The sequence below is a fragment of the Gopherus flavomarginatus genome, chromosome 6 (genome assembly GCF_025201925.1).
Source record: "Gopherus flavomarginatus isolate rGopFla2 chromosome 6, rGopFla2.mat.asm, whole genome shotgun sequence".
Classification (NCBI taxonomy): Eukaryota; Metazoa; Chordata; order Testudines; family Testudinidae; genus Gopherus; species Gopherus flavomarginatus.
This window is the reverse complement of record NC_066622.1, coordinates 39,174,156-39,192,746: the sequence shown is the minus strand read 5'-3', so window position 1 is coordinate 39,192,746 and position 18,591 is coordinate 39,174,156. Positions and strand designations below refer to the sequence as shown.

Genomic DNA, 18,591 nt, shown 5'->3' with positions numbered 1-18,591 from the left:
TTCACACCTCCATAGGCCAAACTGCAGGACAGTATAGACAAGCACTGGGTTTTTACTTCAATTACCATTGCTGCTGCTGTTGCATGTATTTGGCTACAGCTTTATATGGAACACTGAGACAGGCCAAATACATGCTGCCCCATCAGATAAGCATAATTTGATGGATAGGTCTGATAACCATTCAGCAGCGACACTGTTAACAAGTTTGGCAACTAAGGAGGTGTAAGTAAGCCTAAAAGTTTCATCCAACAAGATGGGGGAAGTTCACTTGTCCTGGTGCTATTGTTTCAATCTGTCGCTATCCTGTTGTCAGCTTTTTAAAGGTTGGTTTTGCAGCCTGAAGAGGTAGAAATATTTAAAGCTTAGATTCCAGTGAAACATTCAGAACAACCTGAGTTTGATGGGTAACCTGTATGTTTGTCATCTGTGATACCTGTTTGTTTTTTTTAATTAAAATTCTGGTATGAAACTAATTTAGCAGAAGTAGATGCAGATTCATATTGGGTTTCCTTTGTGTCTACAGAATAACTTGAAGATGCAATTCAAAAAAAGCAGCAGTAAAATTAAAGAGAAAAATGCTCTTCAGAACCATGCTGTCGTCACCAAAAGAAGATACAAGCAATAGTCAAGGAGGCATGTCATGGTTTCATTGGTTTTTGTTGTTGTTTTAGTAACATACAGTTACTAAATATTGTTGCGTACAGGATCTGTTTGTTCATTCTTGAATAGGCAATGACCACCCCATCAAATAATATGACTTTATGATTTCAATATAGACATACCTAGCCTGTGACTGAAGCTCAAGTAGACATATTCAAGCTAGCTTTAACCTAGTTATCTTGGTCATACAGCTTCACTGCTCTAGGACCCCTCCCCGTCCCCCCAAAAATCTCAGGAAGTAGTCGGGTGGCCTGGTCAGAAGCATGCACTACTTAAAGCTAGTTCTGCAATCACACCCTGTGATTGAAGTCTAGACATACCCTTTGTTGACTGCTGCCGTGGTTCCCTGATGCACATTAATATAACCCTGTATGATACAGTACTACACTAACACACACTAGAGAACATGTGTGCACTAGCAAGGTCCATATGGGCCAGTTAGTGCACATCATACTAGTGCGCACTGGAATTTTTACACCCCTTCGGTGGTATCTAAAGCACTGTTTAGACAACAGACCATTGTAGCTAACTCCCCTTCCAAAAGTCACTTACTTTGTGTATTTAGGCTTCTTTCATGGGAAGTTACAGAGAGCTTAACATATTTGAAAAACATCCCTAATTAATTTTGGTGTGTTCTCAGTTTCCTGCACCAATGCACGCACACTTAATTCCTGGCACATTTTTTCAGAAGTTTAGATTCTTTGAACACAATTTACAACACTGTATAACATCATTCCTATTGAACATCAAAGGCAACAAGTTCTCAGTGAAATAACTGTACTTTTTTGCAGACACACCTCCGCTATAGACTGAACTGAAATTTGTCTCATTCTCTGAAGAATGTTATCGAATGCTCCTGAACATCAGGTACCAGCACATTTGTTTTTAGAGACATCAGCTTCTAGTCAAATTATTTTTCACTAAAATCCCCTCCTTAGAGCAGATTTTAACCACATTTTTTAAAACTGTGCCGAACACAAGTATCCTTCTCTATATACCTCTGGTCAGCAGAGGGTGAGTTTCACAGTGTAGGTAAGCTCCAAGAATGTGAGGGATAGGACAAAGTGGAAAAAGAAGAAATGAGTTTCTCTTCACTGCCTATATAGCAAAGATATGTGAATGGACCATTCTCTCTTGCTAAAATAGTAACTGTTTAGTGGCTGCTACTTGTTAAGCTGCATTAAATATGAACAGCTGCCTTCTAGTCCTCTATGGAAATGATATGCTGAGATCTCCGTGACTTGATCAATGGGAATTGTGCCAAAAATATTTCAGTAGTTTCCCTGGTTGTACTGCAGGCCTTGCCTACATTCAGAATTTAGCTAGCCTGTTCAGGGCTGTGAAAAATTCACAGCTCCTGAGCACTGTAGCTATGGTGACCTAACACCTGGTGTAGACAGAAGGAAGAATGCTTCTCTTGACCTAACTACCACCACCACTCGGGGAGGCAGAGTTCTGACAGAGAAACCCCTTTCATTGCTGTAGGATGAGTCTATGGGTTATAGTGGCAGAGCTGCGCTTCCAACCCTGAACGCACACGTCCCTAGTGATGTGCTCACAAAACTGTTGGCATTCTTAAATACTGCTGCAGGAACAAGCCTTTTTTGGAGTTTGCCACACAGTGGTCCATTGCAGCCACTATAACTGTGGAAAGTGTTATCAACCTGCCTACAACCAGTTGCCCTTGCCAGAGGGAAAAAACAGCAGGTACCCAATGCCATCTGTGCTGGCATGTCTCAAAACGTGGTGGGTGAACAACTCTTAGTGCTGGTCAGAGCAGTGGCAGCTTTTGTATGATCTATATCATCCCATATATGTGTCCTTAACTGCTATTCATCACTGGCTATGGTCTCAGCAGGATATACATGCTGCATGGAAAAATGGGGTGCGAGGACAGTGGTCTAGGCGTGTCTCCATCTAGCGGGAAAGATCCCAGTTTGATGCATTGTTCCCTTACTCCAATCCTAGCAAAGGTAAGATGGTCGATTTCAATACTTCCTTTTTAACCAAATTACAAAGAAGAGTATGCACACACCTGTGATTTAAGAGCACTTTATTGTTCTTTAAGGCTACTTTTTAAGTACAAAAAAAAAAGATGGCCTGCCAAACCTTTTTTTCTTTTCCCCAGGTGAAACAAGGCCACAAAAGAATGGTATATTACAGATTTACAAACACGGAGAGAATCTTTCAGACTGAACTGTAGCAGATAACATGGCTCTGTGAAGAAACTTCACTATGCGTTATTACGGTGAGTTTACTTTCCCCCCAACCCTTTGGCTTTCATGACATAATTGTGTTTAATATATTTGTTTTTACTGGACATATCACATTAAATCTTTATTGCCCCACATCCATTTACCTATCTCAGATAAGTAAATGTGACCTTGTAAAACAGCTATTACTGAAAATATTAGCTTTAAAAACATTTGTGTTTACAAAGAAATGTAGAAGGAGTCACATTTTCCACAGAGTCCATCTACAGTATTAGTATTTTACTGTTACAATGCTCAGTAGCCTGTAGCAATAACAAACTAGTGGCTATTAATGCTAATGCAGTGTTCTCATAGAATAACTGTGTTCCTGCACTTTTTTAATGTATTACAGACAAATCTACAACAAAAAAAGATCAACTTTTTTCTCCAAACAAAAAAATGAATGATTACAATAAAGGAAAGGGAAAAATTAAATAGCTACATATCATTAACAAATTAATTGTTCCTCAAAAAATACCTACAAATTTCTCTGTACATTCTTTACGCACAGCGTAACGATGGTCTTAAAGTTACCTATATAAAAAAGTGTTCTTTTAACAATTTTCCTACAGAGAGTAGGGTACTGAATGCCAAAGCAGGTAAGCGTTGACTACCCAGTAAGATGGTAGTGAAATGTGTGAAACTGGGGGCTTGTTTTTGTGGTTTCTGTTTTTTTAAAAAATTGAGCAGCCACCCTCTCAACATGAGTAAGAGCCAATCTTCTGATATTTTCTCAAATTAAAACAGCTTAACATAAAAAAAATTAAAATAAAAGCCACAATGGACCCAATACTGTAACAGTCCATAATACATCACATGTAGTTCTTCCAACTAATCGTAACTTTCTATATTGAACCAGTCTCTTCAGGTAACCCAGAATTTTAAACAAAAACAAAAAAAGCACTACTTGTAACTGTACTGGGATGATGGAATGTATTGGGGGGGGGGAGAATAGTTATATTTAACAAAAAGATGAGAAGCACTTTATTACTAACACAGCTGTGTTTTTATGCCTGCCTCTATTACCTAATGTCTAGTTAGTAGCTATTAATATAGCAAATGATAATAAATGCAGTAATACCTGTATAAAGTTTTCTACTGGAGGAATGTATGCTGCCTTGGCCTAGGTTTATGAGTAAGCTTAAAAATTAAAGCTCATATTTCACAAACTGTAACAATCTGTTGTCCAAGATATTTAAAGGTAGCAGTTTCTGTAGCTAGTTAAAATAGGATTACACAGACTTCTAGTTTTAGGAAGCAAATTCATGTTAAGCAGACAGTAATGCAAACATAAATGGTTATTCATTCATGCGCAAAGCTATAGCATCCTGTACCACGCATCATATGTTTCTAAACTGCTTCATTTATGAGGCCTGTCCTGAGGCTGTCCTCTCTGGCTGGCTGCTAATAAAGTGAATCAGAGTACAACTGTACCAGCAGTAAGTATATCTAGGACTGTTACTGACAAAAATAAACTAATTCTGAAGAAAAGCTAATAAGTATTATGTTTCTTACAGTCTATACATTAATAGATACCAGCTATTTTTCATAACATGCATCTTTAAGCACTATTGAACTCTCCATCCTCAGCTCTACTCTAACAAACTGCAGTGTTTAGAAGAAATTAAATGCCCGTGTGGTCTGTAAGTTATGCAGTCCAGTTGCAAGCACTAAGCACCTGAAATCTAAAGAAAGAGCTATAACCTGTATGAGACTTCCCCTTCCAAAGCAGTTTAAAAAAAACACAAAAAACTGATAGAAATGTCACTTAAACCCTTTTTTTCAGCAGTTTGCCTTCAGAAAATTAGCATCATGCATAAAGTTGCCATGCAACTTTAGTCCTCCTCCAATAGTGCAAATCATACATGACAGTTCTTTTCAAGTATATACATACAAAATTACTTCACCGGGGGGGGGGGGGGGGGGAGAAGGCAGGCAAATTGTAGTGTCAAGAAGCTAACAGAAGCAAAAAGCATTTGGGTCAACCAACTGTGTGTGTGTGTGTGTAATGGCTTTTTTGTAGATTAGCATGCATTTTTTTAAAGGGGTAGCAGATGCTTGCATCAGAGGTTTCTTTGGTAACTGAGGCAGGAAAAAAAGGATGCTACATCATATAGATCTTTATCAAATAGTTCCTGCTATCATCTTTAAGGGCACCCTTGTACAAATACCAAACAAGTACACAAAAACGTGTTGAAAACTAATCTCCCCTCACCTCACTACTATTCAAAGCTCAGTCAAACCATGCAAATTCGGAAGTGTGATGATCTGCTCTCTTCATGAGACTACAGAGGGAGAATGATTATGATTGACCATGTGGGAGGAAGGGGAAGATTGGCCCCGCCTTGAAGCAGACTCAGGACTGCTGGACACTCCATCCTTTGCAGCTTTAATTTGAAGCCATGTATCCCCAAGTGCTTTGGCAAAGTGGTCATCAACTGATCCTGTGATGGACACAGAGTTTGCCACTGGCTCAGGCTCCTTGTAATTCTTGCCAAGGCTTCTGCGGAAGTGCTCTTCCACCACTGGATCACAGGCAGTGGTAGCTAGATGGGAGAAACAGACAAGACAAAACCAATATTTGAATACAGACTCTAGCTACCAGATGCTACTCCCAGATTCTTCCTTCCTCCCATTTTGGTACCAGCTGGACTTTTTGCATCATTTTATTGGAGGAGGACTTAAAAATGCAGAAGCAGATCAAGTTCAACTAGAGAACATTTTTCTCGTTACCTACACTGGCCAAAATTTGGCCTTGCACTTTTTATACAGAGGACCCTAGCTTTCTGATAGCATCCCTCAGGCTGATAATATAAATTTTGAATAGTTAAATATCCAATTTTATAGAAAAAAACAACAACAATCCCATAGAAAATGTGTTCATTTTCCATTAATTCCACTTGAGCCCATCCTTTAAGGACTTGGTGCACAGTCTGTTGAAGTCAATAGACTTTGGCTCAGTCCCTAAATTACTTATAGGTGAGCTGAAATGCTTTCTACGGTAGCTGCCAAGAGCTGGGTTCAAAGTTCCACTTTTCAAGTAAGTGAACTGCAGGCACTCACTGAGTTGCATCAGTAAGATAAAAAACCACTGTAGGAGAAAGCAAGCATCTGAGAACAGATCTTTGCAGGTAAATAAAGGAGGAATCATTTAAAACTCTCTTGTGTTAAGAAATACATAGTTTTAAAGTTTATGCACAAAGCCTCATAATAAGCTTTTAAAAATAGGTTAAAAATCTCATTCTGTGTTATCTTATCCTGCCCAATTCCTTTCAAAACAATGGGATGTCAAGCATAAATAATAAGCATTTAAATGATGAAAACATTCTGAAAATGATTAGAATCATTCCAAAACTTTTGCAAATGTGGCAGCTGTTCCAATCTGAAAAGAATTTCTCAGCTGATCCTATATGTTGTTGAGACTCAGAATGGACAACATACTGCAAATTTGTCTAGAAAGTGTGGACCAGCAGGGACAAGGAAATTAGTATTATTTCTAGGGCTGTAAAGCGATTAAAAAATTAATCATGATTAATTGCACTGTAAACAGTAGAATAACATTTATTTTAATTATTTTTGGATGTTTAATATATTTTAAAATGTAGTTATTTAAATTACAACACAGAATACAAAGTGTACAGTGCTCAATTTATTTTTGATTACAAATATTTGCAATGTAAAAAAAGAAACATTTTCAATTCACCTCAAAGTACTGTAATGCAATCTCTATCATGAAAGTTGAACTTACAAATGTAGAATTATATAAAAAAACCTGCATTCAAAAATAAAACAAATGTAAAACTTTAGAGCCTACAAGTCCACTCAGTCCTACTTTTTGTTCAGCCAATCGCTCAGACAAATAAGGTTGGTTACAATTTGCAGGAAATAATGCTGCCTGCTTCTTGTTTACAATGTCACCTGAAAGTGAGAACAGGTGTTCGCATGGCACTGTTGGAGCTGGCGTTGCAAGATATTTGTGTGCTAGATGTGCTAAAGATTCAGATGTCCCTTCATGCTTCAACCACCATTCCAGAGGACCTGCTTCCATGCTGATGATGGGTTCTGCTTGGTAACGATCCAGAGGAGTGCGGACTGACACATGTTCATTTGAGTCAGATGCCACCAGCAGAAGGTTGATTTTCTTTTTTGGTGGTTTGGGTTCTGTAGTTTCCACATCAGCATTGCTCTTTTAAGACTTCTGAAAGCATACTCCACACCTCATCCCTCTCAGATTTTGGAAGGCACTTCAGATTCTTAAACACTGGGTCGAATGCTGTAGCTATTTTTAGAAATCTCACATCGGTAACTTCTTTGCATTTTGTCAAATCTGCTATGAAAATGTTCTTAAAACAAACGTGCTGGGTCATCATCCGAAACTGCTATAACATGAAATATTTGCAGAATGTGGGTAAAACAGAGCAGGAGACCAGTCACAAATTTAATTGACTCATTTTTTTAACGAGCCTCATCAGCATGGAAGCATGTCCTCTGGAATGGTGGCCAAAGTATGAAGGGGCATACAAATGTTTAGCATATCTGGCATGTAAATACCTTGCAACCCCAGCTACAAAAGTGCTATGCCAATGCCTGTTCTCACTTTCAGGTGATACTGTAAATAACCAGGCAGCAGTATCTCCCATCAATGTAAACAAACTTGTTTGTTTTAGCAATTGGCAGAATAAGAAGTAGGATTGAGTGGATGTGCAGGCGCTAAAGTTTTACACTATTTTGTTTTTGAGTGCAGTTATGTAACCAAAAAATAATAATGATAATTTGCTCTTGTAAGTTACACTTTCATGATAAAAGAGATTGCACTACAGTACTTGTATGAGGTGAATTTAAAAATGATAAAGAAATAGTATTTTTCCAGTACATATTTGTTATAAAAAATGGGCACTGTGCACTTTGTATTCTGTGCTGTAATTGAAATCAATACTGAAAATGTAGTAAAACATCCAAAAATATTTAATAAATTTCAATGTGTATTCTATTGTTATAAGTGCAATTAATCTTGATTGACAGCCCTAATTATTTCTTATCTTTCTTCTTAACCTGCCCTGAAATGAAACTAATATCTCAGAGGGACATGCATATTCAGGTGTTTGATATTTAGAGTGGGTAAAATTTTCAAAAGCATCTTAAGTAACTTAGGCTCTTCCTGAGTTCTGTTTTCAACAGTAATTGGTCTACAGCCGTACATTTTGTACCAGTACAACTATTTTGGTTAAGAAAGACCCCTCTAATTGAACTGAAAGTAGAAACCTATGCTGGGGGAATGTTTAGAGTGCCAAGTAAAGATTGTAGCTTCCTTTCTGCATTTATACACAAAGAGGAAGCTTGAAAGTACATCCAGCATCATCAAGGCCGAGTGAAACCTGCTGTCTGTAATTGCAAAGGCCTGTGACCAAAGCAGAAACATAACCATTCCACAGTGCAGTAAGGGGAGGGCTTCGGAAGCCTCTACTGTGCAAAGTGAGCGGAGGGCAAGGAAGGCTCCCCACGCATGCACGTTGCTTTACAAACAGTTCACTGCCCTAGACAGCTTACAGGGCATGAAAAGAAGGGTTAGAAGGAGGTTTAAGATTTAATGCCCACCTCCATTTGCTGCTTGTTATTGTTTATTCTTGTTTTTAAAACCTTTGCAAAAGAGTGCCCCTGCTTCCTTGCCACTATTTGATAAATAACTATTTAGAAATGGCACCTTCTTACTCAAGTACTGACTTGAGGCACAAAATAACTCCTTTAATGGTGCTTTGCGCTTGCACAAGGGGCTGCGCATACAAATTTGATTGCAAGACAAGGCCCCATATTTTTACTGCTTTTTATTCTTGCTAGCTCTGCAGCTCCAACACAACTAAGAGGGAGGGAGCTGGATTTTTTTCCATCTTGCACATCAACGGAACTGTCTACCAATTTCCAATCAGTTACATTTCTGCAATACCACTGTGGAATGGAGAGAACCCAGCATGGCTCTGTGAGCCCAGACGGAGTTTGTAGAGATAATAGAAAAAAAATTGTTTTCATTTTGATACAGAAATTAGCAATAAACACAGAACCCCATAATTCTATATTAGAAGGATGGAAAGTGATCACAATAAAAAGCCCTTCCAAATAGTTGACTGTAGCAAAAAGGCCACCTCATTCATAACTATTGAGTCACTAGCAAGATACAATAAGCCATAACTCCCAAACCCTGCCATTTATTCAGTACAAATGGTGAAGTGTTAAAACAGGGTTGGATAATTTGGCCATCTAGGAATGCTGAAGCTCAAAGCCCCAAGAGAGGAGAGAAAAGCATAACTTACTGCTAGATGGTCTTCTGTAACTTGCTTGCATGGCTGAACCACAGCTACTGTGGGCGATGGGACAATGAGAGAGGTTACAGTTACGGGTGTTTGCAGAGGCACACGTGATTACAGATGGACGGTTCTGAGGGAAAAGAACAGAATTGTTATGCAACAAGATCACTGGAACAAACAGTGCTCTCTCTTAAAGCATACGTTAACTGAAATAATCTTAGCGGGGATCTGTCAGCTGTGAGCAAATACATTTTATTATGTAAGAGAGGAGGAGAGAGTTATCTGGCTACAAGTAATCCCTAAAATATCTAATTCAATATAGTAAATTAAAACCAAAATAATAGGCCACAGAGCAAATCCCATCATGTACATGATACTGCAATATTAGAACAAAACCTGAAATTGGAAAACATTTGTAAAGACAAGGTCTAAAATAAAAAAAATAAAATTACTTCATAAAAATGACTGTGCATGCAGTAGAATTTGACCTACCTCCCTTCACAAAATACAAAGGCTGCTTCTATCCGGGAAGAGGGATAGCTCAGTGGTTTGAGCATTGGCCTACTAAACCCAGGGTTTTGAGTTCAATCCTTGAGGGGGCCATTTAGGGATCTGGGGCAAAAATCTGTCTGGGGATTGGTCCTGCTTTGAGCAGGGGGTTGGACTAGATGACCTCCTGAGGTCCCTTCCAACGCTGATATTCTATGGTCTCTCTTGAAAGAGCCAACCTTGCCTCTTTCAAGACTTCATCTCAACCCTTAAAGTCCCTCAACCCATCAAACAACAAATTCTTGATCTCACTTTGGGGTGACAGTGCAGAACTGAATGTCAACCCCACACTAGAGAGAATTTTATTAGCTGCTGTAAAGCTTCCATAGTATCTTCCTTCTAAAGAACTTGAAGTACTTTGCAAACATTATTAATAGGTTAACCCTATTAGTTAGGTAACCTAACTTTTATAGTTGAAGAAACTGAGGCAATAAGATCAGCTAAATTACTCGCCCAGAGTCATGAATACTCAGTCCCATGCTTCACTCACCATATTGATGTAAAGCATGAAGAGTAGAAAGAAAACACCAAGCAATATCGGAGTACTGAAAACAGTGGAACAGAAATAGATGAAAATGGCTCAGAAAAGTTTCTCTGGCTCATGAAGCTATACTTCCACTGCTGCCATGGCTTTCCGGCACTGCCTCATAAGGAACACCCTTCTTACACTTCCCAAAACTGTTCAGTCACTTGGCAACCCCAGTAACACTATTATTAAAAAACTTTTAACTGCTACATTTCTGAGATACTGAGTCATTTCAGTTTAACATTCAGGTGTGGGGAGAGGGGGAAGTCGTATGCAAAGGAATGGTCCTGGTTTCTCTAAGTGGCTGCCTGAAGAGAGGCGTGATGGAAAACACACACACTAAAATATTTTTGCTTAAAACATTTGGTATATTTTATGATGTGAGTTCATTTTGCATCTCTGTAGCACATGACCTGGCTTGCCTGAATCAGCGCAGTTGGCAAATAATTTTAATTGTATGCCTCACTCTCAATTCACTGCAGTCAATCTGCAAACTGTACTAAACCTATCCTCAACACAAAGTAAATGGAAAAGAGAAATACCAGGGGAAGGAATGGCTTTCATTGTTTAACATATGTTCTGCTTAGGCATATTGAACAGAGATTTCATTTCACTGCAAGATCAAAGTTTTTCTGAGTCAAATGTCAACTACATAAAGCAAAGTAATATGATTTTTTTTCACTATTCTTCCAGACATAGTGAGCTAAAATGTCCATTCACATCCTACTGCATTGATAGCAAAGTCAAATACACCTCTACTCTGATATAACGTAGCCCTTGGGAGACAAAAAAATCTCACAGCGTTATATCAAACTTGCTTTGGCCCCCTCGTTCCTTGTCCCCTGATTACCCCCTCCAGAGACCCCGTCCCTAATCACCCCCAGAACCCCACCCCCTACCCAACCACCCTGTCCCCTAACTGCTCCACCCACCCACCCCCTGACAGGCACTCACTGGCAGCGGCAGGAAGCAGAGCAACCCGGCCCCAGCCCACTCCACTCTGCCAGCTCCCAGCCGCAGTGCTCCGCTTCCCGCTGTCAGTGAGTGCGGGGAAGTTGGGGAAAGGATGCCCCCCACACTCACCTGCGGTGGGAAGCCGAGCAGCCCAGCCCCAGCCAGCTCCACTCCGCCAGCTCCCAGCCATGGCGCTCCACTTCCCGCTGGGCAGGTGAGTGCAGGAACCTTCCCCAGCTGCCCCCCAGCGACACGGCTGGGAGAAGGCTGGGGCCGCGTCGCTCCACTTCTCGCCACAGGTGAGTGCGGAGAGGTTGGGGAAAGGACTCCCCCATACTCACCGGCGACAGGAAGCGGAGCAGGCTGCGGCAGGGCTGCTCCGCTTCCGCTGCTACTGGTGAGTGCGGGGGGGGATCCCTTTCCCCAAGCATCCTCCTCAGAGCGACACGGCTGGGGCTGGGACAAGGGAAGCAGAGCAGGCTGCTCCTGGCACCCTGCCACTCGGGACTGCAGGGCCCCCAAAAGTGCCCTCCCACAGCTCCTGCCCCCCAGACCCGGGGAGGGGGAGCCCCTGACCACCCCCAAGACCCTCTGTCCCTTATCAAACCCCTCGGCCCTGGCCTGGCCCGGCACCCTTAACACGCTGCTCAGAGCAGCATGTCAGAACTTTACCGCGTTGTATGCGAACCCGCCTTATATTGGGTCGCATTATATCGGGGCAGAGGTATATACTTAAAGTAAGCAAAGGGAAAATGCTTCAGTTTCTTGATTCCTTTGTACGCAAGGCACAGTGGACACAGATTTCATTTTATATGCTACATTGTTGGCAGTACTGTGTTTCTTCACCTTGCCTAAGATGATATTTCTCCAAAAAAACCTATTTTATACATATGCACACAAATCTGTATAGGGTGAATGAGTTTTCTTTGTGCATCTTTCTCTGGACTTCACAAGAATGCCTGTGCTAGCACTGCCTATTACCACTGTGAATATATTAAAATGAGAGGTACAGAGGAATTAATAGCATAGTGACTACAATTGCTGAACTACACTGGCCAAAACCAGTGTTTCTATAGCCACATTAGACACAGAAGCAGATAGAGAAACGTGAGCATGTATTACTGTTGTATGAACTCAGTTAAGGTATAATCAAGCCACAGCCTCCTATTGCTATTTTCCATACACATTTTCTTTCTTGCACAATTTCTATACTGTAATCTTAGCAAGGACTCGCCTCACCATCCCATTTCCCCAAGACACTAGATTGCAACTAAGCTCAAAATGTCAAAGATAACAAAACAAAAATCTGGCCAGGGTGTTAGGGTATAGTCCAGTACAAACACCTCCTAAGGAACAGCAGAGTATGTCAGGGCTGGCTGCCAGGTTGAGAAACAAGAGTGATATTATCAGAGAGCACCAGCGTCATCAATGGAAGCCTGTCCCTTCCTTCTCTGTCATCACTGAACAAACTGTTGTACATAGAACAATAGCTGTAGAATCTGCACATTGAGTTACGCAGATAGCAGCAATCCTAGGGCCATTTCCACACAGCAAGAGTTTAAAAGGTTGGATGCAAGCACAAGAGCTGTAGAGAAAGAACTGTAGTGCTCAGTCTACAAAAGAGAGAAGGGAAAATGAACTGGTGGGGAAAAACCACTGCACCAACCATAAAATATGAGCTGGTCATCCAGCCAAAAGATTATTTGCAAGTTGTAGTGGAAATTTTCCCCACTGAAAGATTCATCCACATATATGGATTTACTCTTTGCAACAAATCATGATAGGGGGAGCAAGGAATGGTTGGATACATGTGCCAGCTTATGTTCCCATGCTGCAGCTAGCCACAACTCACTAAGGTACAACTTTTAATAAGTCATTGGCTGAACAAGATAGAGGCTGTTGATTCTCACTCATGAGAAGGACTGTGGTGTTGGGGTGAAAGTGGTTTTGACACATAAAAGAGAGGAATTATTATGTAACATGCATGAAAACCCACCTCTCTTCACAATGCAGGGATTCTTTAAAAGAAGATGTTGCTCCCAAGATGGCACACTTGTATGAGTGTGTGCCACTGCATGACCTACCTACTTCATGCCTTCTCCTTTATGGGGCATGGGTTGGAAAGTGAAGCCATTATGGGGGAGAAAGAGACATCTCCAATACAGTTAGGGAACACTATTAGATAGTGGCACAACATACTATGTACAGAGAAGATGGCGTCATTAGTTCCACAGACAAACCTTTTCACGCTGACTAAATCTGTTCAATGACTTTCTGCATTTAGGGTGGGGCTTTAATTCAGTGATGAGAAGAACCTTTCAGCGATCTGTATCTCACTGGGTTGCAGAGTTGTAGGTTATTACAGCCTCTTCCTCTTCTTTTCATGTTTCTTTCCTTTCCTTCCCCTCTTCAGTATACTCACAGTAGAGAGACTTTCAAAGGCATACAGGCATTCTCAAAGAGATCTCAGTGCCTTTAGTGCTTTTGAGTTGATCAGTTTTATCTGAGGCTATTAGGAGCCCCCCAAACTATTATCTGAACAGAGTGAATCAGATCTCTCAGTAAGTTTGCATCTCTAATTCAAACACATGCACTTACAAGCTTATCAAAACATAAAATACGTGGGTGAGTGGAAGAGAGTTTAGGAAAGCTATTTGCAATCAAACAGACAGCCATTTCTCTCATGAAAAACACTGAATCTTATCAAAATTAACTGTGAAATTAAATAAAAAAACCACAAACCCCGCCCCCCCCACAACCAACCATGTTTTGCCTGAACAGTATTATCATTTATGAATTACCTATTGTAATTCATAACATACTCTGCTTATGTCTGGGAAGTCATCAATGTGTGTACAGCAAGGTTTCCTACAACAACTCAGAGAGTCTTATCAATCTAGAAGACAAGTACCTGCTGCCGTTCTACAGATGTCAGCGCAGGCGTGATGCTGCTGACTGTTCGTGTTGCATCCATGCTGGTTTTGGTCAGTGCTAGAGGTTGATCCATGGTCAAGCTTGGGATTGAGGCATACATGTGATTGGCATGAAGGCTCATTGTTGGGGCAGCAGCCCGTTCTATTGGACTGCGACTCCTGTCTCTGTGCTCCTTTCGATAATCCCCATTGGCAGTCTTGTTTCTAGCAGTTTAAAAAGAAAACGGCAGTCAATTATTTTGTTACCACCATTTCATAAAACCACATCACATAATTCTGGGGAAGTGCCCTGCACTCCAATGCAGCTGAAATGACATTTGCAAGACAGAGGCCTTGTCAAAAACATGTGCTGCTCAATTCTTCGCGATAAGGTATAAAATAGATCAATCTATCCCCTATCCATCCCACCATCTCCTGTACGCACTTTTATTAAAGAGTGATTTATGCTTTCAAGCTCTGTCAGGAGACAGTGTCACATCTTCCTGTAGATTTCCTCATACTTATTTAATGCTTTAAGAATTGAGCCATATTCTGGATACAGATCATACTTTATAGGATTCTAAATTGGGAGGTTTCTGGCCTTAAAGTCTACTCTACCTTCCTCTCCCCCTCCCCACCTTCATAGCAATAGCTTTCCTTAAGCAATGCTGAAGTGTATGGGAAGAACATCTATCAATCTAAGGCAGTGATTCCCAAACTTGTTCCGCCGCTTGTGCAGGGAAAGCCCCTGGCGGGCCAAGCCGGTTTGTGTACCTGCCATGTCCGCAGGTTCGGCCAATCGTGGCTCCCAGTGGCCACAGTTCACTGCTTCAGGCCAATGGCAGCTGCTGGAAGAGGTGGCCAGTACGTCCCTCGGCCCACGCCACTTCTAGCAGCTCCCATTGGCCTGGAGCAGCGAACCACAGCCACCAGGAGCCACTATCAGCCGAAACTGCGGACACGGCAGGTACATAAACCGGCTTGGCCCGCCAGGGGCTTTCCCTGCACAAGTGGCAGAACAAGTTTGGGAACCACTGATCTAAGGTTATGTCTACATTTATGTTTGTAGCTACATGCAGCAGCGAAAGGCTCCAGCAGCTCCCCATAAGCAGCTTCTCTGCAGCAAGGAAAGGCTCTGGCAGAGTGGAACTGCCAGAGCCTTTCCCCACTGCCTTTCTCTGCTGGGACACTACACTGCTAAAAACAATAGCCGAAACTAGGGCACTGGTTGAGTGTGCAGAGAGCCATGTACTGTATATATATCCTGGGGATTCAGGCATGTGGGGCATTTTACTCGCCTAAGCACTGCCTCACCATCCACACTGCAATCTATACCTGTGCTAGCTGGGGTATGCAGTGTCAGTATTCTACATGCTGCCATTAGGGCGACCCAATGAACATCAGAAGTAACTCCACTGAAGGCAGTGGGATTGTTGAAACATGGTACATTTAAAGAGAAGAATCCACTGTTTATTTCTGTCTCAAATGGTTGTATTTTCTTTCACCAGGTTTCTTTAATTAGCAAGAGCACTTCCCATAGAAGATTAATTACAACCAACTGGTGAATCATCTCAACAGATTCACTCACATAATTAAGACTTCTACATTTATTGCACTTTAAAAATAAATAATTTTATAAATTCTTTTGCTTAATGGATGTATATTTGCTGTTCATCGGGGGAAGCTGCTAAACCGACAAACCATTCAAAAGGGAACTAATACGAGAGAGAGAATTGCGCTTTCAACTTGATGAATTACGACATGCAGTAGGACATAATCACACATCCACATAAGCATTTGTTTGATTGGCATTCTGGAAAAATCAGTATTTTAAAGGTTAAATTTTATCAAAAGCCCCGTACTATGGTTCTGGCACATCAAGTTCATACCAGGGATGAAAGACAGAGTTAGAAGAGAAAAGTGGCTTTATGAAAAGGGAGGAGAAAAACAGAGCAAGAGCAGACTTTATGGAACAAGGCTGCCAAATTTTCCACATGGATACTTATTAAATAAATCCATTTAAAAACTTTGTCTTACCCCATCATAACAAAATAATACACAAGAGAGACTTTGCAGAAATGCTGGTATGACTGGAGGGTTGGGGCTGCGAAGGGTGAGGAAGAAGAGAAAACAGCTTTTTCCATAATGGTGAGATTATGCCAAAATCAAGATGTCAGCAATACTATTCAATACTGAAACAACTGACCAGTACAAGAAGCTACTTCACCTTCTAGAGGTCGGGCACTGTTAGAGCTAGCAGGAAATGGGAAGCCAACAACTGAGAAATTGGAAGTTAAAATCCTACATAACAAATGTAAACAGATGCAAATAAGGATACTGAGACCCGCTAACAGCCATTTAGCCATCCTTCTTACACAAAATCTAACAGAAATAAAAATGCAAAGTTTATGTGAGTGTAACATAATTTAGTGACCTTTACTTAACTTACCCCTCTACCTGTTTTTATATCGGTTTTTTATATGTTTTAGTTTGTACAGCGGTATTTAATAACTTTGTTTTGATGCCTACTTCTTCATATCATTCAGAATCAAAACTATACTTAGATTTACATTATTGTTCTAAACCATGGCTACCTTTTGTTCACATGTCCCAGTAAAAAATGGCTGATTACTCTGCTGGATGAATATTTAATATATAACATTTAAAATATATGAGACCAGGAGATGGAGAAGAGAGCGAGAAGAGCAGGAGAAGGGTAATCAGCCACTTCTTAATGGACTGTAGCATCCATTCTGTGTTAAGAAATGAAAGATTTTTTTTCCCTTCTAAACTTTCTGTATTTATACTGACCTAGGGTTACCAGATGTCCCGTTTTTATTGGGACTTTTTCTTATATAGGCGCCTATTACCCCTCCCCCACTCCATCTTGTTTTTTTACAGTTGCTATCTGGTCACCCTAATACTGACCTAACTGTGATTGATGATGAAGCTAGATATTGGCTGTAGGGCCTAGTTTTGTTGAAAAAGGCAGTTGTACTTTTTCCATGAAAGAATGGGATTCCTGGTGAGAATATGATTAGCGACTTCTGCACCAATTCTTCATTGCATTCGGACACAGTGGAAGGGAGCAACAGGTTACTGCTGCCCTTATAACCAGACATTTAAGAGATCTCACTGTATAAAGCAGTACACAACACACTGGGAAATGTATTCTTACAGGTTTGTGCTCATGTGCTTTGCTCTATGACTTTGCCAGCCTAGTAACATGCCAGTACACACGACGCAGTCTGCAATATCAGCATTCTAAAGAAAGACGTTTCGGATTGCATTATACTGAGCTAATGACTGGTGTGAGTAGAGACTGGATGGGAAGCACAGCAGTTTCTATATTTAAAGTACAGCAAACTACTCTTAAAATACAGTACTGAAAATGACCACTGAGTGCACAACACGAACAAGCTACAATCTTTCCTTCCGTCTGAAAAGTGTAAACGCTGAACCTTATACGAAGTCTCCATTTAGTGAAGTTTTTTGTTAAATAAATAAAATAAATAAACCAACATAATGAGTTAAACCTGGACAGCAGCAATGAAATGGTCTGGTCAATAAATCATTAAATTATATTACCCTCTTAAAAACAAATTAAGTCTATATACAAATTATGAACTAAACTCTAATTGCCTTTCTCACATAAAATAATCCCTTTGAACCACAAGAATACATTTAAGCCAGTGAAATTACTTATGTGATCAATGTAAACAGAATTTGGCCCTACATTATTTTCAAATTTAAGGAAAATATTAGTGATAGATGCCAACAGAGAGAGAGAATTTTTCCTGCTGCAGCACAATACCATCCACAGCTGCAAACCAGAAAGGCTACACTTCGGTGTATGATCACAACTAAAGCCTATATGGTTTAGTACAGTTTAAAGTATTAGCATTGCTCGGTACAAAACCAAATTCTTCCTGCTGACAAATTCAGATTTTCACTGGCTGACGAGAATACAGTATTATATCCCTCAGATTTTATTGGTCTGTGTACTGAAGACACATCAATTCTCAAAGGCAAAAGTCTCTTCACCACAAAGAGCTGTTTCTGCTGTGAAAATGGAACTGTAGGTTCACAGTTTTGCCCAATGTTTGGGATTTTGATGCCAGAATATTGCATTTGCTGATCAAAATGGCAAAGCTTGACCAGTTACAGGAAACTCAAAAATGTGAGTTTTTTCCATATATTTACATGCGACGCAAATACCATGCATATTTCTATTCCTTTTATATAAAGCTTAAATGCAAGCAAACATGTAACATATATAATTCCCTGTCTGTATGTTTCTATAGAATTTTATATCCATTTATGTAGGATTCCAACAGAAAAACTGAGCCAGAGGTGGTGGGCCCTAGGTTGTAGACTTGGAGGGTAAGTATAGTGGAAAATACCACTCCAAGTGAGGAAACGTAGCAAAACCAAGGTGA

The 18,591-nt window shown here is 40.5% G+C and overlaps 1 protein-coding gene and 1 long non-coding RNA gene across 6 annotated transcripts in view; one reads left to right on the top strand and one right to left on the bottom strand.

The window, feature by feature from the left end:
* Positions 1-1,450: 1,450 nt before the first annotated feature.
* On the top strand, positions 1,451-2,871 carry LOC127053367 (uncharacterized). Of its 2 annotated transcripts, none has more exons than XR_007775007.1 (3): positions 1,451-1,527; positions 2,519-2,633; positions 2,789-2,871. It is a non-coding gene; the product is annotated as an uncharacterized LOC127053367 (long non-coding RNA). The 2 variants fall into 2 exon arrangements; XR_007775006.1 differs by having other exon boundaries at positions 2,516-2,633.
* Positions 2,699-18,591, bottom strand: part of VGLL4 (vestigial like family member 4) — a 146,223-nt gene continuing 130,330 nt past the window's right edge. For all 4 annotated transcript variants that reach the window (XM_050957898.1, XM_050957897.1, XM_050957896.1 and 1 more), the window contains 3 exons: positions 14,152-14,377; positions 9,218-9,341; positions 2,699-5,458 (listed from right to left, as the gene is read on the bottom strand). In XM_050957898.1, coding sequence (XP_050813855.1) covers positions 5,190-5,458; positions 9,218-9,341; positions 14,152-14,377 — 619 coding nt within the window. In that variant the 3' untranslated portion in view covers positions 2,699-5,189. The remainder of the gene's footprint in view (positions 5,459-9,217; positions 9,342-14,151; positions 14,378-18,591) is intronic.